The following is a 25525-nucleotide window of genomic DNA, read 5'->3' as shown; positions in this document are numbered from 1 at the left end:
ATATTGTCTTTTTATTTCTCCAACATTTTGTTACAATTTAATTCGGTTTGTCCAATAAATTTTGAATTATATAACTTTAAACATTATATAAATATATAATATATACTCTTATAGATATCCCAAAATTGTAATATACTTTTATAAGAATATTTTTTTATAGAGATATGTTGATTATACCGTTTGAATAGTATAAAAATATTGTTTTTTTTTATCAAAAAATTATGTTCGATTACATAGTTCAAGTACAGATGCAATTCAAGTAATACTTAATAAGAGAGCGCACGATGAGCAGCTTCTATAAATAGGTAATGATCCTATGTTCCATTATCAAAAGTCAACTTGTTCATAAAAAATAATTTAACATGCCATAAAATTAAGTAGCTAGAAAGTCTTCGTGGATAAAATTGATCAAAATAATATTTAAGATAGATATTTGGATATTCGTTTAAATTATTTAAAAAACTCTGTAAGAGCTATGACACAAGATTCGATTAAAATTACATCTTTTTCAAGTACTGACGTCATAATTGACAATAAAATAATGTCAGAACAGCGAAAGTAAAAATGTCTCAAGATTTAGACATGAGTTCGCGTTTTGCGTAGAAAACGGCGTCATGAACAGTGGCGAATACGACGAACGTAAGCTGACCCATTTCTAATTGATCACATCTTTGAATTTTGTCGTAGACCAAGGGCGAACAAGCGGCCAAATAAACAGAAATATCAATTTGAGCAAAATCTGCGACAATTTCGCGCAACGCGTGTACTCCACTTGAATCGATCTTGGACACAGCTCCCACGTCGATGACAATGCACTTGATAGTACATTTGGTTTCAAAATCATTGGGTTCCGCGTAAATACCCTTCTTTGCGAGTTTGGCACGGTGCTTCAATACTAGTCGAGGTTTCACGCCGACCTTCTCTTGAAGGTCATGGCTCAACTGGCCTGCATTTATGAAGTTCAGACCACCGGAGTAGTGGAAAATTTTTATACCGAATATCTCAGCGACCTGCACAGACGAAACAAATGACAAAAAAAAAGTTACGTAAAAAAAATTCAAGGCAAATTAGCGCCTTTAAAAAATCGTTAAACTTACTCCAATGTAACGACTTGTGTCCAAGTATAACTCGGTATTTGGTACATGGCCCAATAAACAACTGTAAGGCCTTACACTTTGGAACAAAATACTGGCTATCGATGCTAATAGACCGACAATTAGACCTACGTCGATGCTAACTACAACCGTAGATATGAATGTTAACATCCACACTATACCGTCAATCTTACTCATCTTCCAAAATTTCGCTAATTCTTTTGCTTGCACTAGCATTCCCTTTAATGCTACCTACAATAAAAATTGGCGTTAATACTAGTATATGAAAACAACTTTGCAATTAACAAGTAATACTTACAACTATAATTGAAGCTAAAACACATCTAGGTAATGGCTCGAAAAACGGGCCAATCCACAATAGTATCACAAGTAATATTAAACAAGAAATTATACTAGCAAGCTGAGTTTTTCCACCTACAGCCTGTTGGATTAGAGATCTACTAAGTGATGCCGAGATCGGCATGCAGGAGAAGAAAGCACCAAATATGTTGCTGCTGCCCTGTTGAATTTGGATTTCGCGTTAAAATGTGAATAGAGCTTAAGAGAAAAAGTAGAACTTGAATCACCATAGCAAATAACTCTTGATTAGAGTCAACATCGTAGTGTAATTTTTTGGCAAATATAAAGCTCATAGACATTGTCACTGTGTAGGAAACCATTGTTATTCCAATGCTCTCAAGAGCGACGGTCGGGAGCAACGAAAACGCTGGTAACTGAGGTTCTGGTATTCTAATATACAATTACGAAATCACCTTAAACATTGATAGGAATTATTCCTTGCAAGCAAGTCACATTTTGGAATTAAAAGATTATTCACCCTGTTGGTATTTTTCCAACGGTTTTTATGTTATATGATGCTGGTAAGTTGAAAATACTGGAAACTAATGTTCCAGTTATTACTGCTAACAGTTCCATTGGTAATGGAAACTTGCATTTTCTACCTACCCAAGGCTGTAAATGATTAAAATGTTTGAATCATGGTTGAAATTTGTATAAGAATTTTAGTAAAATTAATTAATTTTCTATACTTTGATTAGCTCATTACTGAAAGTTAATAGACAACAAGTAATACACGAAGTTATCACAGCAGCTATGTTAGCATCTGGAATGTCCTTGAAGATAACATAAAACGTCTGAAAAAAACCAATAATTGTGAGCAATATCTAATCTAATGTATTGATGTAATATTTTATTTTTAATTACTTTGATAAGTTTGAAGTAGCCTCTTGGTTTTACTGAATTCAATCCTAATAAATCAAATACTTGAGAAAGCAATACTTGAATTGCTGCCCCAGTGGTGAAACCATTAACAAAGGTTTCACTCAATAAAGTACTTATTACACCCAATCTAAATACATACATTATGAGCTAAAACGAAGATGGAATTCCTCTTATTCCTTTAATTAATAATTTAGTTATCATGTTTTAGGAAACTGAGGTTTTAAAATTCACCTGAATTATGCCAACCATGAAAGTAACAGATGTAGCAACTTGTATCGGTGTATATATTTTTGTATGTTGCAACAGCTGAGACTCTTTTAGTGTATTATTAGAATTCTCAATGGTTTCCAGGGGGGTTGAATAGGCTAAAACAGCTCTGCCTGTCATAAGACAAACAACTGCAAAAGTTCCTGGTTTATGTAAATATAAAAATTACTTCATAATTAGGTGTATTCAAATATGATTGTTCATTAAAGAAAATAATTTTTTTTAATGATTACCCATGGAAACATGTCTTGAAGTGCCAAGGAAGACATAGGTAAGTACAGGGAAAAAAGCCATATATATACCAATAACTGGAGTTAAATTGCCTAGAAGTGCATATGCCATACCTTGAGGTATATGCATTATAGCTACAGTGAGACCAGAAATAACATCGTACATAAAGTCATTTCGCCACTTATACTTTCTTAGCCAGTAAGAAGCTGGAATTACATTTTCAATACATCCTTTACAACTTGCAGATCTTAAAGATTTCTTAACACTTTGTATCACTGTGAGAAAGCATAATTTCATAATGTTAATCTTGGCAACTATCAAGTATAGAAATAAGTGTCTCGTACCAGATATGTTTGGTTTTTCATATTGATATAATTGACGTAGATCTTGTTCTTCAAGTACAGGTCTCTCTACATTCAATTTCAAGATTGTCTTGGCTTCCTTACCCATGTTACCTATTGTGTATGGCAAAATATTTCACAATAATATTATAAGCATCAATATAATTAAACTGATAATTGATAGTCTTTTTTCCCGCATTTTTTCAAATTCAAATTGTCAAACTTACTTGTCATTCTCTTAGAATTAAAGTTTCAATGAATATATAAACTGTACTCCGAATCTGCATAGATAAAATTTGACAGCGTATATGTCAATCAATCTAGTTGACATCACGGAATAGCATGACTACTTGAGACGTCAGTCGCAGAGTTAAAAAAATGCAGGCGTAAACAGAAAAAGAAAACAATAGGAAAACTTGATCAATAGCGTGTCAGTAGAAGCACGTATAGCTTCCGCGTTCAGTATCACGCAAGCAACTACTTAATGAGTACGCGAGCTGTTTCATTATAACTCATATAACGAAAGGCTTACCTTGAAATCGAAGCACCTCTCGTGTGTCGTTGGATGCTATGATTTCGTTGCTTAGCGAAACCGTAGCTCATACAGCAGCCTGAATTTTTCGTTATTATCGCACTGGCATATCTCCCGAGAGCGGACTTTCGCGCTAATTGCATCACGGGAATCATGTCCTCGTGACCATCGTGGCAATAAAGTGTGACCATTTAAAAATGCGTGACGAATGAGAAAACAGTATGTGAACAACAGCGGATGCTATCACGGCCAGCAACCAAGAAAACGAATCGCCCTGAATCACCCACTACCACACCACGCATGGACAGATGGACTTTGACGTGTTGGGAGAATTGATAGTAGTTCCATCTATCATCGATTTTGTAGATGGCGTTTTAAATATCAAATATGACCGATAAAAAACTAAATGCAAAATAATTATTAACATTTGTTGTTTATTGAATTTTGGCTTCCCCGTAGATTTTACATAATTATACTCATTTTTAAGTATGTTTGCATTTACAATTTCATTGTGTGACATAAAACATTTATTGTAAAATTCATTACCTCTGAGATAATTATCAAAGCAGCATTAAACAATAGCTATTCTATTTTATTAATGTTGCTAATTATTACAAAATATAATAGCTAAACTAATTGTCTCACATTCACAATCAATTCTGTTGCATATTAAAATTAATTTTCTTTACTTTGTACATGGTGAGGTACACACCATAGCTAAGATTGTGTGCAAATCATTTACTCTCAAACTCACATTTTAGAATTCTCATTACATTTAAAGGTATTAACTTATTACTAGAATATAATTACTTCTTAGCAAATGATATTTTCATTGCATGTGACGGTGTGATTTTGAAACCTTGAAGTGCATCCTTAGCTGCTCCAGACTGAACTTCGTTCTCAAATTCAACAAAAGCAATATCATGTCGATTTGGAACAAGACGTACTTCTTTGAAACCAGGGAATTGGTTGAACAACATAGATAACATCATTTCACTAGTCTCATCAGGCAAATTTGTCAGGAAGAGAATTTGGTTTGGTGGTTGTTCAGGTACTGCTGAATTAGCCATACCCATTTGCCCACCAGCTCCATAACCCATTTGACCATGCTGCTTGGCCTGTTCTTTGGCCCTCTTTTTAGCTTTCTTTGCCTCTTCGTCGGCAGGCTGTATAATTCTCTTAGGCTTTTTCGGCCTTTCTGTATACGTTCCTTTTAGTTTTGCTATAATGTCACTGTCAGTTTTGGAGTAATTTATTCTCTGTAATTATAAAAATAATTTAAAGCATTCACGTTTTTAAATTAATACAAAAAAATAATGAACCTTTACCATTGGTTTATCATAAAATGGAAAACCTTGCATTGACCTAAGGGCACTCGTTGCACTAGCAATTTCTTTAAAAATTACAAAGGCTTGACCTCTCATTTTCAATGTTTTAAGAGCTACAATGTCCAGAATTTGACCAAACTGTGAGAAAATAGCATATAACGATTTCTTCAACTCTTCTTTCTTAATTTTTTCATTCAAGTTGTTGATATAAATAGTGTTATTTGGTCGAATATCCATGGTCTGTAATATGAAGGTTATGTAGAACAAAATTAAATATAATGTGTTTTGCTACTTTTTAAATGAATATACTAGTAGATTGATCAAAAAATAATAAAATGTTTATAAAATTATATAAAAGAATAGTACAATAATAAATGAAGCGTTCTCTTCGAATATTTTTTTGAGTGAAATAGGTTGTTTAGCTTCAATGCTTTATAGCTTTAAAAGTATGCACTTAATATAAAGTAAACATTTACTTACTGGTGTTTAAGATAACAGATATGAACTTCGTAAACTGCAAACTATACTAAATAATATAAAACTATATATTAAACGCCTTTGAAGTGTTGGCGAGTTGGCGTCAAATCTTAGTAGCCGACATGCTAATTTTAATACGGCGGCTTCACAACCTAAATACTTAACCTTTACATTGAGGAACGCTTAGCTTGAAAACATTAAGGCGCATATACAAGTACTAACATCTAAACAAGCGACAGCTCCCAGAAGAAAATTTTAATATATACAAACAATAAACAATTGTTTTCAAAAAAGGCTGCGTTTTCTTATACGTTGATTAATACGGATACTTATTAAATATTTTTTCAAAAAAATGTTTGTAATATTTTTGCATGATTGTTGAAAACTTGCCTTAATTTTTTTCAAATTATTTGAATGCCGCCTCGATCGAATGCATTGCGAGCGACCGAAACCACCAACCGTCCAATGTCAACAAATGTTTTGTAGCTTTTTTACAAACAAATAGTAATGTGGTAATTAATCTAAAAATTTATTTATTCGAAAAAAAATTACTAGTAGTTGGTTGATAATATCGTTTTCAAATATGAAATGTGATATTGCATAATTCTTATTCGGCATATTGTCAATTATTATATATCGGAAAATGGAGGAAGACAGTGTGTGTGACTTGACATTCTCAGAAAAATTCCAAGAACCAAAGAAAAAATTTTGGCTGGTAAGTTTACGTAATTTCAGATGTTTACGATAATGTTATCTCTCATAAATATAATCGTAATTTGTCTAAGCAACTGAAAAGTTTCTTATATAAGCATTGATGACTACATTACAAAATAACACTAATGATAGAAGAGAAATCACTCTGTATTTTTAAAAAACTCTTTTCTTTTAGCGTTCAAGAAAACGCACAAAGAGTGATGCAATTAGTGTCAATTCAATGGATATTTCTATAGATTCGACTATGGGTAAGAAAAAGAAACGTAGAAAGATATCAGAGGTAGCTAGCAGTTTCTTTGGTACTTCAAGTGGAAAGATAGATCGTATAATGAATACTTCAGAAATATCATTTGCAGAAGTTCAAACTCCAACTGCACGAAAAAAGTATAATTATTTTTCGTCCTAGCATAATTATTACTTTATTACTAAAAAACATTTATTTATTTTTAGGCTGAGACTGAGTAACGAATATGCAGGAAATGTCACTATAAGAAGTTGGATGTTTGATGTTGCTGAACTTGATATAGCATCAACATTAAGCCGAAGAGAAATTAAACGCCAAGAGGCAATTTATGAACTCTTTTGTGGTGAAAATGTGTTATTGAATGAACTTTGTATTCTGAGAGACTTTTATTATCAACCTCTATTAGCAACCAATATTTTCACTGAAGAGGAATTGAATACTCTATTTGGTGATGTATCCAAATTTATTGAAGTTCATGGGAAACTTCGTGATGATATGGTTGATCTACGTGATCGTTCAGGATTTACAGAGTGTGTTGGACCGACAATAGTTGATTGGGTATAATTTAATTTAATCATTAAAATAAGTAATTGATATAAAAAAATTGTAATTAAATAATATCATATTAATATTTATTTTGATTTCAGCTTGCACAACTCACTGATTTGTACGTAGAAAGATGTAGATCTCAAGTTTGGGCCAGACATATTTATGAGTCAAAGAAATTATCATGTCGACGTTTCCAAGAGTTTTTGAAAAAGCGATCTGAATCACTCAGGTCAGCAGATTTATGGACATACTTAGATGTGCCACGTTCTAGGATAGTCAAATATCCTTTGCTGGTAAATGAAATCTTGAAACATACTACAGTTGGTCATGTGGATGAAACTGCTTTGAAGCGCGCTGGAGAAATATTATCTGAATTATTGAAAAATATTGATCAAGCAATGGGGGATGCCGATTGTAAATTGGCTCGAACAAGAATAATTGTGAGATCAGAATATGATCCAAATGATTGCATAGAAAATGCTTTGGATTTAATCACTGAAGGACCATTGAAAGATTCTAAAGGAGTGGTAAATATATGATTATTATTTGTTTTCAATACTTGTAAAATCAAACTAATAATTTATTAATCATTACCAGAAATATCACTGCTTTTTGTTCAACACATGTTTTGCTTTAACTAAATCAAATAGACGTGCTAATAGAAAGTACAGTCTTTGCTTTCCTGTAATACCTAGAGATGAATTGAATGTTGAAATTATCACTCCAAACAAAAGTGTAGCCAGTTTTAAAATTGGAGAACATGTATTGATAAGTGATGATGAGCATCACAGAAGACACTGGTTGGATTCCTTCAAACGTCTTTCCACGCCGAGATTTGAATCAAGGCGAAAACAAATCGTTGCCAAAAATGAAAAAGGAAAAGAAAATGAGCCAGAAGTTCCTGATTTTATTAAAACTGAATTTAGTAGAAGATCAAAGAATAGTATCAAAGATGGATATTTTACTATTTCACTAAGGAAAACGTTATTAAGACATACTAGAAACAGTATAGATAATACTTAATTTTCTATAACTTATATTTTATTTTTATTATAATCGAGTCACATATGTCAAAGTTCGAATCTTAAAATATAGGGTTTAACATATAAACTTTTGTAAGTCTTAATAATGTAGATAAATATTGTAGTAAATGTTGTATAAAGTTCTTTATATTTTGTACAACGCTTTGTCTCATAAGTACGAGCGTATATACATCAAAGAATTGTAATAAACTTTTCTATCTTATTTTGTGATTTGATTAAATATTTTATCAATTTCTGGAAATTTATTAACATCAATGTTCAAAAATAAAACTATGAATTGTGTAATATACATAATATACATAATAATAGTCAATGCAAGTAGTAGTTTAATGAAATATTTTAAAACCAATTCTGATGTACGCATAAAAAGTTTTTCGAAAAATCTATCTTTTTTAAATTAAAACATGTTTAGTCAGCAAATTACAAAACGACATTGCAAGGAATTCTACATTTTAAAATAGCATACTACACTTTCGTTGGTTTCATAGAATTTCCATCGGGATATCGCTTTTTAAAAGCTTTGATTAATAGAGGATCAACTAAATGAACACCATCCACTTGATTACCTAGAGTAATCCAGTTTGGTTGCACATTGTGAGGCCTACCAAAGAGTTCGATTTTTCGAGTTCCAGGACTCATTCTCTCAATTATTCCATAAATCTCATCAGGTTTGTGACTTGTGGCTCGAACTTCAGCAACAATTACGTCACTATCGAGTCCACGATTAATCCGCGGATTACCCTTCATACCTACAAGACAATGTTCCTTGCCATGGTTTAACCAGTGACCAGTACGTCCAGTTCGAATTATCCTCTGTAGCTGGTTAGTTTTTACCCAAATAATCTCATCTACTCTCTCATAGCCCCATAACTGAAGGCACTCCCTTCCTAATTCCATGGCTCTTCCTGTCACCCACAAAAACAACAAACCTTCATCTTGAAGAGCTGGAATACCTAATTGACGCATTTCATCATCTGACATTGTACCATAAGGAAGCTCCATGTGAATGTCCCATGGTGGATCTGCCATTATTACTGCAAATTTGCCTAATACAGTCATGTCAAGGTAACGAAGGTCACATTGAATCCATTGAGGGGGATACAAAGTCAATTCTATACTATTTTTTGTTAATCCTGAATTGTCATTGATATTATGTTTATCTGTAGTACCATTATTTGTAGCTGTATCATCAACAGATATATTATTCTGCTGTTGACTTGAGGATACATCAACTTCATAATGTACATATTTACAAGTATCCATGTGAAAACATGTATTTAAGAAACTACAATCACCTAGTGATTCATCCGTGTGAGCTTGGATTATTTTTTTAAAATGTAACTTTTTACATTTATTTGCGAATCCTTGATTAAACTTTGCACAATCTATTCTAGTTCCATGAGGACAGAACTCCATCACTTGGGCACCTCCTTGTGAGCGAAATCTTTCAGCTAAAGATTTTTCTTTAGAGGTTTGTTTGGATAATAAATCCAAGATCTGTTCACCAACTTTTTTACTTTCTTTTTCTCTGATAGTTGGCATTGATATAAGAGACATAATATCTTCTGGACTTTTTGTATCAATTTTAATTTGCTTTTCTAGAAGCACATGATCACTTGTTTCAGATATTGTTGATTCTGTACTTTCAGCATTTTCAATGATTTCAGGGAGAGTTGCTGCGTGCAGTGACTGTGCTTCAGCAAAAGAAAGAACTGTATATCCGAATACTCCATCTTCAGTTACTTCTTTAATTCTATGAAATAAAAAATATATATGCACATTATTTTGAGTTTAATTCAAACAATTACTTTAAAATTGGCTTTACATACTTGACCACTTCTTGAGAAGAAAGCTTTTCCAATATTTTATTAATATCAGAATGAGAAACATCAGCATTCAAATTTTTTCTCAATTGATCCAAAAGTTCTGCAGATGTGATAGGAAAGTTAGAGTGAGTTTCGTGGAGTATAGAAAGTATATCTCTTTCATACTCGGCAGGATTAGTTGTTGTTAATGTAGTTGTACCTTTGGACAAAAATCCTTCTATGTAAAATAATACTGTAGAATAATTGATCAACATTTATATGAAATAATATCTTGCCTGGAGATTTTAAAGGTTCATTGCTTGGTGACAATGTTAATGAAGCTCCTGCAGTTAATGTAAACAATTCATTTCTCTCTCGCTTTCTCTTTTGTAACTTTTCCCTTAAGCAATTCCTTTTTATTTTAATCGCTTGTATCTCCTCAAATGCATCAGACATATTAAATTTTTAGTGCACAATCACTAGGTGACCCAAAATTAATTTACTTTGAAGTCCGAAATATTTGTATTTTTAAAAATTTACTGATAGTTGTCATTGATTTAATCAATACAGATACGTTAATCACAGAAAAATATAAAAAAAGAAATCTTCGAAAAAAACTTTTTTTGCTGTCAACATTCGTGTTTAGGCAACAATTATGCATCACTCGCCGCTCTGTTGACAACTTGTCTGATTACTGCATATAGGAATAGTCAGGTTATTAGGTATAATCGCGTCGCGGTCATTACGGTCATTAAGCCAATAATATGATATGCCATGCGTCAGTCGGCGTTATTTAAACATGGCGGTCGCAGCAAATTGTCTGAGCGTGTTTGCCTGAATAATTCGAAAAAGTAGTTAGAATAAGCTTGTAAATGTAATCTTTTATAACTCGTAAATATGAATAAATAATTAGTAGTCTAACTCTGAGTACTTTAGTTTTAGTATTTTGATTTAGTATTTATTATGTTCGCGTTGTAAATATTTCTCTGCGATTTCAATGCTGGCGAATTCTCGTGGAACTCTCTTTTTGAAAATAATATGTGATAATCTCTAGTTATTATTTACAATAAAGAAGTGCTCAATATTGTTTGATAAAGAGTAGTGCCATATAACCCAATTTTAAAATGGATTCTCTACTTTATGATGACGATGCTGATTGTGGAGATCAATGTTTTGTAGAGTATCAAGATGATTTAATTTATGATTACCCACTTGAACAAGAAACTCTTTCAGAAATGTATAATAATTGTATTGTTACAACAATATATCATACATTTGTACATTTAATCCCTCTGATAAGCGCTTCACTGACCTGTAATCTTGCTGCCAGAATAAGTAAGTATATAAAAAACAATGCAAATATTGATTGAATCAGTTTCAAATGACTTTTCTTAATTTCAGCTTATATTTCTCATGACTTATTCCACAGCATAATAGCTTTGATTGGTATTATTATGATTTGGCATTATGCATTTAAAGGCCTTTATTTATTAGTATTTTTTACTTTTGCTTCATACTTTTGTCTGTTTTTACCAAAATCACTTCGTTCAGAAATCAAAGTCTTTATACCAAGTTTGTTGATGATTTTATATTGGTAAGTGTCTTAGTATTTAATATTTTATGTTTAAATAAAATAACCAATAATAAATTTATTATTATAGTGAATACTTTTTAAAAATAGAAGACTGGCATAGTATTAAAAGTGTCATAATGGTAGCAAGTATGAAAGCTTCAAGTGTTGCTATCGATATAATTGAATCAGATACCAGAGTAAACTGTTTTGAATATGCTGGTTACATGTTGTGCAGTGCAACAACACTTTTTGGGCCTTGGGTATCTTTTGAAAATTATAAGAATTTATATAGAAAAACAACTTATGTAAATAGTTACAATCTATTTTTTATATTATATTTTATCTTTCGTAAAAAAATATTAATAAGACAAATTTTAACATTACAGAAATTATTGTGGATATTTGTATCCATAGGATACATGGCAGTAGCATTTTTCTTTCTTTGCGTATCAAATTGCTGGACAAATTGGATTCTAAGTGACAATGCAGGAAAGTATGTAAATAACTTTTTTTTTTAATTTTTATTAGCTCTCAATAAAAATCTATTGAAATGAATTATTTATTTTTCAATTTCAGATGGATGCTAGGTTTTAGAGATGCACTAAGTTTCAGAACATCTCATTACTTTATTTGTTTTTTAGCATCCTCCCTAATGATGGTTAGCGGATTTCCAATTTCTCAAACATTGATAACAAAGCCTTTAGAAATCGAAGTGCCTAGATCACTTGTACAAGTAGTTGTAAGCTGGAATATTCCAATGCACAACTGGTTAAAAACTTGTAAGTTTGTAAAATCCATAGAACTAAACATTTTTGTAATAAAATTAAGTTAATTTACTAATTTGTATACCATGTTTATAATAATAGATGTCTTTCGTCCCAGTCGTCGGCAACTGGGACGCTTTGGTACCATAATTCTGACGTACGCTGTAAGTGCGCTACTTCATGGACTTAATTTCCAGATCGCCGCTGTTCTTCTCAGTTTAGGATTTTATACTTTCATTGAATACCAGTTAAGGAATACACTGGCAAACGTATTTGATGCTTGTATAACATCAAAGCAGTGTTCTTTGCACAAATGCGAGCATTCAAGGACTCTAATTAATTGTTACTGGGTTATTTTGGTAAACGTTGCCTTTAGTGCCTTAGCTATATTTCACTTAGCTTATTTGGGCCTTCCATTTGATAGATCAACAGGTCAAGAAACTGGCTACTGCTTTGAGCATACAATTGAGAAATGGTCTCAATATGGATATTCTAGTCATTTGGCTGCTTTTGCAACTTATTGTGCTTACCATTTGATTAGTTGACACAACCAAATATTCGTAAGACGGGATACTCAATTGTAATAATTAACAAAAATGTCACAATTTTTTTACTAAAATTATTTTATAAATTAAGCTTTTAAAATTTATTTGGATATTTCAAGAATTTCTTATATATCTTTATTTTGATAATAAAAGAAAAATACTGCATATATTTATATGGTTATTCTTACCCTGCAAATTTTTCTTGAAAGGTAAATGAATACATATAGTTAATGTTTTGTTTGAAAGCTTTAATTTTTGCAAAACCCATATATGCTTGTGTTTACAGTGATTTATAGAAGAAATACCAACATCTTATTATATTTATAAAAGAAGTTTGGATATACATACATTTTCTACATACTTGTTTTCATCATTTATATACTACTCACGGTGTCAGGAAGACCGACATTTATCGCATTTATTTTAAACAAGTTTGATAAGTTCCATAGATTCTAACAATGATTTATGCAATACACCTTTAGAAAAGAAAACTAGATTTTTATATGTATTAAATATATATATGCGCTTTTAGTCTAGATTTAAATATATCATATTTATTTGTATTGAAATTCTCTCTTTATAAATGCTGAATACGTTTACAAAATTAGATATAACACGATTCAAGTTTTTTTTTTCATGGAACAAACACCTATTCTATTCTCTCTATATAATAATAATCTTATATAACTTTGTTTGTAAATTTCATTTTTCTGATTTTCAACATCCCATTGCAAAAAACATACTCTCACATTTTTGATCAAGAAAAACAAACAAAATATTATTTTGACATCATAGGTCTACAAAATTACACAATCGAGATTGTCACTCACTCAGATAAATTCACCGGGTTTAAATGTTTTGTCCCATTTGACAAACTTATGTTTTTTTGACGGAATGACATACATATACACCACTAAGTCTTTTAAAAAAGAAAAGAGTAAAAAATCTTACTCCATCAACTCTAAAACTGACTAACGACTAATTTTTATTATGTCAACACTTTTTTCTTTCAAGAGAAGTTAACGATGTAAAACGCACATGAAATTCACATTATCAGCCGAAATTCCGGGATAATAGTATAGTTATTCACAAGCTTGACATTTTTAGGCTTATAACATCTGTGTTTCAGTCATTATACTGAATACTAGGCGACTACGTAAAATTCTTTATAGTGCAGTCTTTAATAATGTGTGTTCGAAAACTTGTATATTTGAGAGGTAATCATCATCAAAATTAATACATTCGGCATTTCAATTGCATATTGCAATTTGCATCACTTAATTGTTGATTTGCGAAAAATTGTTTACGTAAATATAGATTTACATATGTCAGTTTGTGCGTTTTTAAATACGTAAAGCACGCAAATCCAAAAAATTACAATTATACAACATAAATCAACAAAATAATCAAATACATTCTTTACAATAATAAATACAGAAAAAAACATAGTTACTCTTGAGGCGAATAAAACCGATACAAGAATGTGTCTGGTAGCTTTACAAATAAAACATAGCTGCTTCGCCTAAGCACGCTTTGATTGGCTTTTGATTGGAGCCGACACGAATAATTTACAATTTCATAAAATTACAGAATTTGTTGCACAATTTTTAAAACCCAAAAATATATATGAACGTTCTGTATATTATCTCTAAATTAAACACTTTTGTTTTATCTTTGATTATAGCTTCGAAAAATAATTTCGCTGGAAAAACGCACAAACTTTTAATCAATAATATTTATGCATTTTAAAGAAAAAACAATGTACAATTATGCTTTGTAACTTATAAGTTGCATCGTACAATACAAGTCAGTCATATCAACATTATAAAAAAAAGTTAAATCTAGGTTCATATTTTATATTTAATCGCAATTGAATTGTAAGCATTGATAGCAAGCCACATATTTGATCGAACATTGTGTGCTGAAATAATAAAGAAACTTGATTTCTGCACTGCGTGATTAAAAAATGTATAATATATCTTTGATTATAAGCCAACAGCCATCCAAAAAGAAAATAAAATGACAATATTTCATAATTGTACATAACTTTTTCTCGACTGTACAATATCACATAATTAAGAATTCATTGTGCCACTAAAACACCGTCCGTCAAAAGTCTTACGCTGTGTACATACATTATTATATTGATTTCTACACATTTGTTGAAACATTGATGAAATCGTTAAAAAATCCAACGATATTAGTTTACATATTAACGGAGCATTTCTGATCACCATTAGTACTGTTGATTCTCAATGAAACTATATTTTGTTACACGGACCTTTATATGTTGTGACGAAATGAATTTTATCTTTTTATATACGTTTCGCTTAACGTGTCAAGGCAAATTGACGAAACACAAAGCCAAAAATAAGAAAAATTCACAATTGATTGTACATAAAAATAATACGTAGAAAAATATAAATATACGATTCAAAGTTTTCAATAAACTACAAAAAAAACTCGAGACAAAAATTCACGACTTACAAAAAAAAATCTTACACAACTAACAGAGAAAAAATACGTATACATATTGAAAATTCATTGAAAAGCAACAAGAAAACGATATTGCTATAAATAATTGCTTTTTCGAATGACGATCAACTCGCGAATAGTTACGGTTCGTAACACAAAAAACAACGTTCTACACCATATAATCGTGTGTGTTGGTGCGTTCAATGTAACATGAAACAAAAAAAAAGAAAAAGAAACAAAAGATGATTTTCCGCGACGATAATTATTCCGATGATGAATTTTGTTGATGATGAACAATAATAATTATAGCATGTGCAAAAATGCGATAAGTTTCTACTGGATGATGGGGTTGACGCGATGTGATCTGCGCCGTTGGTGCGAGACACGTGGCACCGGCAGCGATGTGGTTGCCGTTGCCGCTACGACGACATCCCCGCGGCGCAGCCCGTCGCCACTGAGAATATCGGTTAGTCATCTGATAATTGCTTTTTTGTAACTTTTTGTCGTGCGCGCACTGCAAAAGTTAGAGAGAAAAGACAAACATAGGGTTGCTCGTCTTGCGGCTAGTTTACTTTGACACATGGCGACTCTAGCCATCCAATCTAATCCCATTTTTCTGTGAGATACTATAGCAGTTACATACATGAATGATTCACGGTAAAACCTCAAAATCCTACGTGTTTAAATTTAAACGTTTTAAGTGTGCAAGTATGACGTCACCCATAAGAAATACATTGTCACTGAATTTAAACGTTTAGAAGTGTTTAAAATTCGTGACAATGTATTTCTTATGGGTGACGTCATATTAAATGTTTAAATTTAAAAGCATGGGTTTACCGTGATTTAGATGCAACAAGTATCGATGTGCGATTGCATCTAGTACTTTAGAATTATTACACTGAAAACCTTTCGATTGGTACGACGATCACATCAGTACTTCGCCTTTTTGCAAAAATGATTTTTTTCTTTATATCATAGATACTTGTTGGACGTGAATATGGTAATGTAAATATTGTCATGCATTATTAATTTCTTTCAATATTGGATAAGACTACTTACGCTTGTGCAGAATTGTTTGATTAAAGATCTATCCAACATTGATGTTGAAATATATTATTCAAAATAATACCAGTTAGAAGAAACAAATATAGACTAGTTTGGTTAGATTAGTTATGATCGTGGAGAAAAATGTAATGAAAATGAGGTGAAATGAAATGAAGATTATAGATACATAGAAGCATTCTGAGCTACAGCAAAACTTGAAATTAAAAATAATTTAAGTGATCATAAAATAATAAAATGCTTATCAATTGTGTTAACATTTAAGTACTGTTAAAAGGTGTTTTTATTTCAACGTATACTTAAATCTTTTTTTTGTAACCATTATTTCATAACGTTTCTACATTATTGAAATGCAAACGCGTTTTACACCTTGCACAATTTACATTTTGTACAACCGTTAAACTTCGCCAACATATTGTTCTATACTGATAACATTAAAATTCTATAAACTATATATTATTACAAATAACGTGATTTTACAAATACTGGTGGTAGTAAGCTTAGCTTATTATTTTATGGTAACTCTTTCTCGATTAAAAAGATTAAAAATTGCTTATAAGCATTTGTAAATAAAAATGTCTATAAATAGTAAGCGATAACAAATTAAAACACGAAGATATATAAATATATTTTTACGACTGTAAGATCAAAGGTAAAAAGAGGCTGAAACAATTCCTTAAAACTATGTCAGCAAACAAAAGGTTTCATCCGACGCTCGAAGGAATGTTTCGATTTAGATAAAATCGTCGAATGAAACTTTCGATGGAAAAAGAAAAAATCATCGGCGATATAGATAAGAGAAAAGAAGTTGTAAGAACAAGAAGCAGCGGGCGAAGAGGGAGGGGTCTGGGGTTGGAGGTCTTACTGCCTGAGCGAGTGATGTCGTGCGTTGGCAGACGTTTCCTGCGAGCGCAGCCCGCTCCTCGTGCACATGTGTGACTTAGGCTGCTGCGCGTTGGCGACCGGCGTTGCTGCCGCGGTCGCAGGTTGCTTCTCACTCTCCACCGAGGAGCCCTTTCTACAAGGTTTGCATCGTTTGTTTTCATTTGTCGTGACAAATCAGATACAAACTACGCACGGCGAATGATGGGGGACGGCACAAAATGAGCGCTACGTAGCAGAGCGTTTTGTGTGGGTGCGTGTCTTCGTCTTGCTTGGACGGCTGCGCGCGCGCTGGGTGAAAGATTTTTGTGGAGTGAATTACTTTCAATGCTTTTGGTCGGAAGATTTTTAAAATACGGAGATGTCTGTTTGTTGCTCTTTCAGATACTTATCTCTCTTTTGTTTCCGTGTATATAAAGTGTTTCTTCAGTTCCACGCCAATACTTTCACTTGGACGGACTTTGATTAATGAGCGCTAAAGAGATATTTCTTAATAGACCTATATCTACGGGTAATCTAACATTCGGAGTAGCTATGTTATCTGGCTAGGCACCGAATCATCACAATTATGATTGTTTTAGACACAGAATTGGTTTTTAACACTCAAGTATATCGAAAACGAGGTACTTATTATAACAACGTCAACATCAAACCGTTTCAACCCTACAATAACCACTTTCTAGTATAACTACATATCGTTTAAGAGGCACTGATTTTTGTTACACAACGTGCATTCTGATTGCATTCAAAATATATACAAGAGCGAACAAATAAGTACCTGATTCCGATACTTTTTTCCGACGTGTGTATAATAATATACCAAGACAAAATTTGGAAAAATCAGCGCTTTTCGAGGTGATGCCGGAAATATATTGATTACACTTTTTCAACATTCAACAGTTTGCAGTCCTCCCCGCATCACCAAAGACAAAACAGAGCATCGCTTTACAGTTGGCAAGCAAATTCTTCCCCGTAAATGTATATCGCATGCTTCTATTAATCGCTACACACGGAAAAAACGAAGCTCCGAAGCAATCTCTTTTTTTCTTTAAGTGAGTATTATACACACAGAGTCACACGCACACACAAAAAGAGAAAAAAGAAACAAAGATGAAAAAAGTCGTCTTGGCGTCGTTGACGTTGTTCGAAGATAAGTGACTTACTGCCTGAGAGACCAGTAGCGCACAACGCAATTAGGGCCGGAGGTGGCGACTTGGTGGTGGTGGGTTGAGGTGGTTGTGGTGACACTCGGCCGCGAGGAGGCTCGAGGCCTGCTGCAGCTTGGCTTGGACGTGGGAATCGGACTGGTTGTTATATTTTCATGATGGTGGTTGTGTTGGTGGTGGATCGTGGTGCTTGTATTGTTGTTGTTGTGATGGTGGGTTGTGGTGGTTGTATGGCGGTGGGTCAGAATTGGCGGTTTAGGTAAATGACGTCGATAGGCCGGCGCGCTTTGCTCGTTGCCGTTTCTATCCAGAAAAGAAGATGGAAAATACAAGATAGAGACAAGAGAGACAGATATAAAAGACAGACAGACGAGAAACTTCCTTTCACCGGAACATTTATATAGAAAACGAATTTGGAGTCTAGAGAATTCAATAGTAGTCATTAATTTCATAAATCTTTTTTAATATTTGTTTCAAGCTACGTCGTTAACAACATTTCGGTCGTTTAGCCTGTTAGATTGGACATGGAAAGACAAGACTTTTCAAATTCATACCGAAAAGATGCTCACGATTGTTAGTACTATAAGAACTAGCTACAATACCGGTAAATGAGGATACCAACCTTTTGATAACCGTCGTTGATGTTGAGCGAGTGATAACGCGTTTTACCGCATCCTTTTCCTTGGATGCGATTTGAGAATTTAACAACCCTTTTTGACCTCTGCTTTGCAACAGAGAGCCTAAGTAAGGACTAAATAAATTTAAAAAAAACATATAATAAATATCGTTAACTTAATCTAATTATTTAAAGCAGCAGAACTTACTGCACTACTGGAACAGTAGTAGTCGAATTTCCTCCGATATTGACATTAGGAGAGAGTGTTCTTCTTGCTTTAATTTGATTCAATTTGTCGCCTTGCGTCAAAATCGACAGCTTAACTGGAGTCTTAATTGCAGCCTTGTTATCCTCTAGTCTTATGCCATCGACTCTGTGCATGATTCCAGATACGTTGTCCTGCAGGAGGTGTGGATGCCTAGTTTGAGCCATAGGCGCATCCGTTTCAGTAACATTTTTTGAGTAAATTCCATACTCGTGAACTGGGTTACCATTTTCAGAGCGCAAGGGATCTTTTCGTAATGAATGTAAATGTTCTTCTTTGCTGTAAATAAAAGACAAATACATTGACCTGTTTGACTAAAATAATTAAAAATCGCGTAAAAAGTGACTCACTCTAATAACCACTGTTGCTGATGACCAATCACAGAACCAGGTCTGCATATTCGGATCCAAGCGATCGATTCTAGCGCCGATAAATGGTAATGTTTCATGATGTAACAAGCGATTAAGGTGCCAGTCCTACCAAGGCCAGCTTTACAATGGACGGCCACCGCTCCATCGGTTTTCTCGGCAATTTTCAAGAACTGCCTAACAATTGACAAGGTCGGAGGAGAGCCATCGACGAAAAATAAATCTTTATGATCGAAACCAGCTTCTACGAAACTCGTAGCGTCGTAACGCTTTTTATTTAGCCTAACGATCGTTGTCACATTATGACGCTTGAAATACTTAAAATACGATTCTGGTGCATGTAGCATATAACCTGTAAATATTTGTTAATTTTATGACTGCTTAATAAATATAATCATAAATATTTGTTTCTAAAGTTTTATTTTTAAGTCTTAATCATACCATTTTCAAATTGATTATTTGAGTGAGGTCCACAGAAAGCAATAAATTTGCCTGGAAGTATCCAATTTAGGTCACCATTTTCAACACGTTCAAAGTGCTCATATTCCTTTAAATTGAAATCGTGAAAGTTGAAAAAACCTAGTTGATGGCATTTATAGATTGCATTGAGGCAATCTTTCAGTGATATCACATAACAGGGTTCTCTCATTGAGGCATCACGGAACATTTCAAAAGGTGGAGCATTTGGACTAGCTGTTAAATACTTATAGGCCTCATCTGCTGTTTTTTTCAAATATATTATCTGAAACATATAAAAATTAAATAAAATAATGTAGTAGCTCAACTCATGAACTTATGGAAAGTTTGAAATGATAAATATTTACCGCATAGCATGCTACTAAAAATGCTGCATTCACCCTTTTCTGAGGATCTGTTGTTGTATAATGTACAATTTTTTTGTTTGATGTAATTGTTTTCACCTTTTTGTCAACTTTTTGACAATACCTATAGACCATTGCAAGGTTGAGAGGCCCAAAGTCTTTATAGAAATTCTCATATACTAATTCATTGTCTATACTAAAATAATGAGTGTTGGCTGTATGTTTGGCCTTGTCAGGTGATGTCACAGTGACAAAATAAAAACGATCTATAATGAAGATACTCATTATCATTCACTTTTAGTTCTTACAAGGACAATGGGGTAAATTGAAAATACCTTTAATGATCTCTGCAGGACCAATTAAAATTTTATTCCAATCATCCATTGCAAATGTTTGCAAAATTAAGACTTAACAATAAATACTTCATCAACTCATTAAAAAAAGTTGTGATAAAATGCCTATAACAGAAAAAAATTAGCAATTATATTTTAGTCTAAGTTTCTTAAAAGTCAGTTGTTAATAAAATAAATGATTATTATATGATACATATAAGTTTAAAAACTATCCTTTTTAGTCATATACATAAAAAACGAAGAGAAAAACATCAATTAAGGAGAATAATTATTTTTGCTCTAAAAAGGTAGTATCACGTGATTTGAATTTACTTGCACCAATACACACGAAAGTCAATCGCTTTAATTAGCAAAAAATTAATAACTTATGATTGGAAGGGAGCTTTATTCGACACTGTATGTACATTTACACAAACAATAAAAAATAAGTGACAGAGCATCAAAACAGCTGCACGTTATGTGAAACTAACAACACTGTTCCAAAATTACGGAGCGCTAACAAAGAAAACCCGTGACGGCACGGTAGTGTAAACATATCTGACATCTACACACACACATACTTCGTTGATCGTCCCACACCTCTGTGAATCTATCTCTCTCGATTTTTTCCTGCTCACCTTGGGCACGATTAGCATAATGCCGTCACCAGGACGACTAGTGAAAACTCGCGCGCACTCGGCCCAAAGCAATAACAGCGCTCTAAAAATACACCCTCCTAACGCTTGCGAAGCTAATCAATGATTATAAGCTGAGAGAGAGAGAGAGAGAGAGAGTGAGAGAGAGTAAAAGAGAATAAGAGAGAGAGAGAGTGAGTAAGAGAGAGAGAGAGTGAGAGAAATATATATGAAGGTGTATCTACATCTCTAATCCCGTATGTAATACGACGATCTTCCCATGAAAATAATATAAATTAGTTTCGATATTATATCTCAGACGCTCTAGCACTTTATTGCTCACCGCTATAATCTATATTCGTTGCTCACACAAATGATACTCATGATGGCTTTCGAGGCTCATTCCGTTACGTCCTCTGGGCTGATTCTTACGTGTCGACGTTCATCGCAACCAATGACGTTCTGCAAAATCCAATGATTATAAGCTCAACAGAGAAATCAGATGTTATTTCTATTAAGGTCTTTCCACACTAAGCGAATATTCGGTGATGTTTTTATTACGCGTGATTTTATACCCTCCACAATATTAGTATAGTTCACAATCTACATCATATACGTATTTAGTGGTTGAAGAGCTATGATACCTCTTCTACTCCTTTTTTTTAATGTTTAAAAGTCACTTTAAATGTAATAAATCGACACATGTATTTCTAATGTTGCCTACCTCCATGTTTCGTACGTTTACTTCTGTTTATTTTATTTAATTAAGTGTATTATTATTTCATATAAACGAAAACCATATTAAATTATATATTTTATTTAATATAAGAAATATCTTATAAATAGAGCTGACGCATTTTCTACCTTCTGCACTACTTAAACCAATGAATACGTATAGGGTGGTAGATGGTGAACTATACTAATTTTTCGGGAGGTAGAAAATCATACAGAACAATTAGAACTCCACAAAAATATTCCCTCAGTGTGGAAAGGCCCTTAGGGACTTTCTACATAATTACGACCCACCTACGCAATTCTTCCATCTAACTTTATATATATATATATATATATATATATATATATATATATATATATATATATATTCAAAACAAAAGTCACTATAGTAACTCCGCACAATTTAGTTTTTGTTAATAAAATAAACATTAAAAATTTAAACACTCATAATTATGATAACTTAATAAATGACTATTGTACATACATGTTAAATTTTTTTATTACAAGATCTAATATGGAGTATTTCTAAGGTAATAAAAAATAATACCAGCCATAATTACGGACTATAAAAAAGTTCCGATTCGTACGGATATGGGTTAACCTAACCCGGCTTTGATCGACTTTGATCGACTGTATCTTAGTCTGTAATTCACCAATCGAAACTTTTCTTTACTCGATCGTAAATTTTCTCAGCAATACAATGATTTAATTAGATTTGTGATATTTTAACAATAAAAAAAGTTGCAGTTGAAATTTTAAACATATTTTGATCAATTTTCTAAAAAAATTGTTTTTCAATTGCTTATTTTATTATTATGAACGAATAAAATAAAAATATTTTGTAGGTAACCGTTGGATAGCTGAAGAGTTGTACTTTGAAATGGTGTGATTAGTTTTTCAATTTGCTTCAAAAAGTTAATTGTTTAAAGATTTGAACATAGGCGTTTTTGTGTATATATATAAAAAAAATTATTCGGTACATTTATAACATTTATAAAACAAATTTATAAGGCAAAAATCACTTAGGTAATGATTCTTATCGGTGGAGATAATGTTAATCAATAATAAAAATAGTTTATAAAAATTTTTTTATTTAATAATTGACAAAACTGCAATAATTTGAAAAAAGTTGGTAAAAGAGTTCCGAACATAATGCAATCGATACCTTTACAAATAAATTGAATAACATCTAAGTTTTACAATGAATATAAAATAATACAATTCATTTTGCGCATTCGCAATAGAATTTCGCTACATGTTCCTTATACATGGGTTTGTCGCTTCGTAAACATTTATAAAATGAATTGCGATCAAGAAAGTTAGCACATAAACTACAGCGTTTCTGTTTGGACATTTTGTTATCAATAAATTCATGTCTAATATCCATCTCTTCTGGCACACTGCCAGCATTCAAATACTCGTTGATCAAATTATATACGGAGAGTGATGCGCAAAGTGGGAACAGCTAATCTTTTTACAAATAAAGGCTTTACTAGGTGCATTGATAATTCCATTATGTATGCCATTCTTGTCATAGGAGCATTATCTTCATTTAAATTGTACAGAATAAAAGAATTTACACTAGCTTGATCTAGCATGCCCTAAAACATTCTCAATGACCTCATGATGTATCCTCGACCTCATGAAGACATTCTCAATGATGAATGATAATCTAAACGCTTTCCTGCAGCTGTGTACTGATGACATTTTTTATCAAAACTGTCAGTGCCACCTTTAGATTTATCGTAAGAAAGTATTATTTCTGGCTTGCCTGATGCTTCGTTAATTTTACCAGATCGAGGTAAAATCGATCAAAACATTACAATTTTCTTTTTTTTTTCAATTGTATGAAACCAAAGTTTTATCACAGTAACCAAACTGAATTTTAGGACCACCCTTCGAAATAGTTTTAAAGGAAGCTGGAATTTCTCTTTTGTTTTTTGTTATTGTTCCGTTCAGTATATGTAGGTATATGTTCGCCTTCTAATCTACTAGTGATAATTCCGCAATAAGGGATCGCATTGAACATGTAATGAGTATGAAGATCATTCATAGATACAATGTTTAAACCATACTTATCTGTTTTCGATGTAATGTACATTTTAAATATACATCTACCCCGACAGGAAAGCAACTGTTCCCCAATAATAATGTTTCAGCTAGGTTCGTAATTCTTTACACAGTTTTTTATAAACAAATTCTAAATTTCTCTGACGTATTTAAAATGATCAATAGCTTTTCTTTAGCTCTAGTATTTTTATCGTCAAAGTGTAAATAGTCTAGCAAAAATATATGTCGTTGCTTTGAATTAAGATATGCCGTGGATGTCCCACCAGTTGATTGTTTTACTTTTATTTATTTTATGTACTCCAGCATTGTATAATAAGCCAAAAACAGCTTTTAATTCAACAGTATCTACAACTTTATAAACAGCTCTATCAATATTTACTTCTCTTTCCTTTAGTACATTAATCTGCCTATGTATTTCTTCATTTGTATGCTTCACAATTATATCTAAAATATCATCAGTAAATAGAAACCACGTTTCAATTGGTGTTTTGGCACTCATTGCGTTATCTTTAGTCGCGCGCTTATATTTTAGAGTTGATCGCCTACCTTTCTGCTTGGGCGCATAGAGAACCATTTGTGTCCGCTTTTCGGAGCGCAGGTAAGCCGGCCGGACGTCAGCTGTCGGGGCTGCTTCACCTTATCTTTTCCCGATTCTTGATCTACGTCATTACCAATAGCGTCGGTTTCCGAAGCGTGGGAACCATCAGTTTCTGTATCCTCGACTTCATCTGTATCACTGCCGTGATCTGTCCCATCACGGCATATAGTCCTTCAAGAGTTGCATCATTCCGCACTCTCCAACGCGTCTTTTATCTTCATAAAAAAATCAATTATTACAAACATTAGATGTTTATTCATAATTATTGAGCTTATTGAAATTAATGTAAATGAAACAACGCCTTATTCCAATACGACGCCGCACTCCAAAACGAAATTTTGCGCTACACATTTTATCTTGCACTATTAGTTTATGCTGAACAACTTTTTTTCCATAAACATACATTTTACCGATGATATATTGATTGTTAAAATAATGTTTATATTTTCAAAACAATGAATTTTATACGTTCAGTACGGACTTAGTGAAATCTATTCGACGTCAAATTTTATAACTGAACAGGGGAGGTAGCAGCCGTCGACTGATGCTGCTAACTGATTCTTGGATCCTCCCTACCCTCAAACTCCCTCTCCCCAAGACCTCTACCTTCGCTTATTCCAAAATACCGCCACATTCTAAATCCGTCTGGGTTACGTTAACCAAGTCCGTACCCTGAGGGTTAATTCAAAGCAGATCAAAAGGAAATATCAAGTATTGCAAGAAACCGTGGATTTGGAATTATTATAAATGA

At 32.7% G+C, this 25525-nt stretch overlaps 6 protein-coding genes across 8 annotated transcripts; 2 read left to right on the top strand and 4 right to left on the bottom strand.

The window, feature by feature from the left end:
- Window positions 1-33: 33 nt before the first annotated feature.
- Window positions 34-4104, bottom strand: LOC131672347 (solute carrier family 26 member 6-like). 3 transcript variants are annotated; one of them, XM_058949505.1, is made up of 12 exons: window positions 3708-4104; window positions 3403-3524; window positions 3179-3289; window positions 2837-3109; window positions 2568-2746; window positions 2319-2483; window positions 2144-2248; window positions 1933-2066; window positions 1682-1844; window positions 1414-1614; window positions 1098-1346; window positions 34-1010 (listed from the first exon to the last, which is right to left on the bottom strand). In XM_058949505.1, exons 2-12 carry the CDS (start codon window positions 3407-3409, stop codon window positions 570-572), a joined length of 2028 nt encoding a protein of 675 aa, XP_058805488.1. In that variant the 5' UTR covers window positions 3410-3524; window positions 3708-4104; the 3' UTR covers window positions 34-569. The 3 variants fall into 3 exon arrangements, with proteins under 3 accessions (XP_058805488.1, XP_058805487.1, XP_058805489.1); XM_058949504.1 differs by having other exon boundaries at window positions 3403-3521; XM_058949506.1 differs by lacking the exon at window positions 3403-3524.
- Window positions 4105-4134: 30 nt separating this feature from the next.
- Window positions 4135-5680, bottom strand: LOC131672352 (U1 small nuclear ribonucleoprotein A). The gene is made up of 3 exons (XM_058949510.1): window positions 5516-5680; window positions 5036-5275; window positions 4135-4966 (listed from the first exon to the last, which is right to left on the bottom strand). The coding sequence occupies exons 2-3, from the start codon at window positions 5270-5272 to the stop codon at window positions 4514-4516; spliced, it is 690 nt and encodes a 229-aa protein (XP_058805493.1). The 5' UTR covers window positions 5273-5275; window positions 5516-5680; the 3' UTR covers window positions 4135-4513.
- A 150-nt stretch (window positions 5681-5830) lies between these two features.
- On the top strand, window positions 5831-8042 carry LOC131672350 (rho guanine nucleotide exchange factor 3-like). The gene is made up of 5 exons (XM_058949508.1): window positions 5831-6227; window positions 6402-6610; window positions 6677-7028; window positions 7118-7546; window positions 7617-8042. Exons 1-5 carry the CDS (start codon window positions 6156-6158, stop codon window positions 8040-8042), a joined length of 1488 nt encoding a protein of 495 aa, XP_058805491.1. The 5' UTR covers window positions 5831-6155.
- A 485-nt stretch (window positions 8043-8527) lies between these two features.
- On the bottom strand, window positions 8528-10541 carry LOC131672349 (N6-adenosine-methyltransferase subunit METTL3). Its single transcript, XM_058949507.1, has 3 exons — window positions 10164-10541; window positions 9892-10087; window positions 8528-9815 (listed from the first exon to the last, which is right to left on the bottom strand). Exons 1-3 carry the CDS (start codon window positions 10321-10323, stop codon window positions 8528-8530), a joined length of 1644 nt encoding a protein of 547 aa, XP_058805490.1. The 5' UTR covers window positions 10324-10541.
- A 239-nt stretch (window positions 10542-10780) lies between these two features.
- Window positions 10781-12893, top strand: LOC131672334 (protein-serine O-palmitoleoyltransferase porcupine). The gene is made up of 6 exons (XM_058949481.1): window positions 10781-11202; window positions 11269-11461; window positions 11529-11745; window positions 11827-11933; window positions 12017-12219; window positions 12307-12893. Exons 1-6 carry the CDS (start codon window positions 10992-10994, stop codon window positions 12747-12749), a joined length of 1374 nt encoding a protein of 457 aa, XP_058805464.1. The 5' UTR covers window positions 10781-10991; the 3' UTR covers window positions 12750-12893.
- A 99-nt stretch (window positions 12894-12992) lies between these two features.
- Window positions 12993-25310, bottom strand: LOC131672339 (dual specificity protein phosphatase CDC14B-like). The gene is made up of 10 exons (XM_058949488.1): window positions 24683-25310; window positions 20740-20789; window positions 20408-20670; window positions 20025-20325; window positions 19566-19935; window positions 19159-19494; window positions 18957-19085; window positions 18332-18637; window positions 17152-17304; window positions 12993-15738 (listed from the first exon to the last, which is right to left on the bottom strand). Exons 1-10 carry the CDS (start codon window positions 24748-24750, stop codon window positions 15696-15698), a joined length of 2019 nt encoding a protein of 672 aa, XP_058805471.1. The 5' UTR covers window positions 24751-25310; the 3' UTR covers window positions 12993-15695.
- Window positions 25311-25525: the final 215 nt, after the last annotated feature.

This window comes from Phymastichus coffea, unplaced genomic scaffold, assembly GCF_024137745.1.
Source record: "Phymastichus coffea isolate CEN01 unplaced genomic scaffold, Cenicafe_Pcof_1.1 PCOF00148, whole genome shotgun sequence".
Classification (NCBI taxonomy): domain Eukaryota; kingdom Metazoa; phylum Arthropoda; class Insecta; order Hymenoptera; family Eulophidae; genus Phymastichus; species Phymastichus coffea.
The sequence above is the reverse complement of the archived record's forward strand: the minus strand, read 5'-3'. Positions and strand labels throughout refer to the sequence as shown.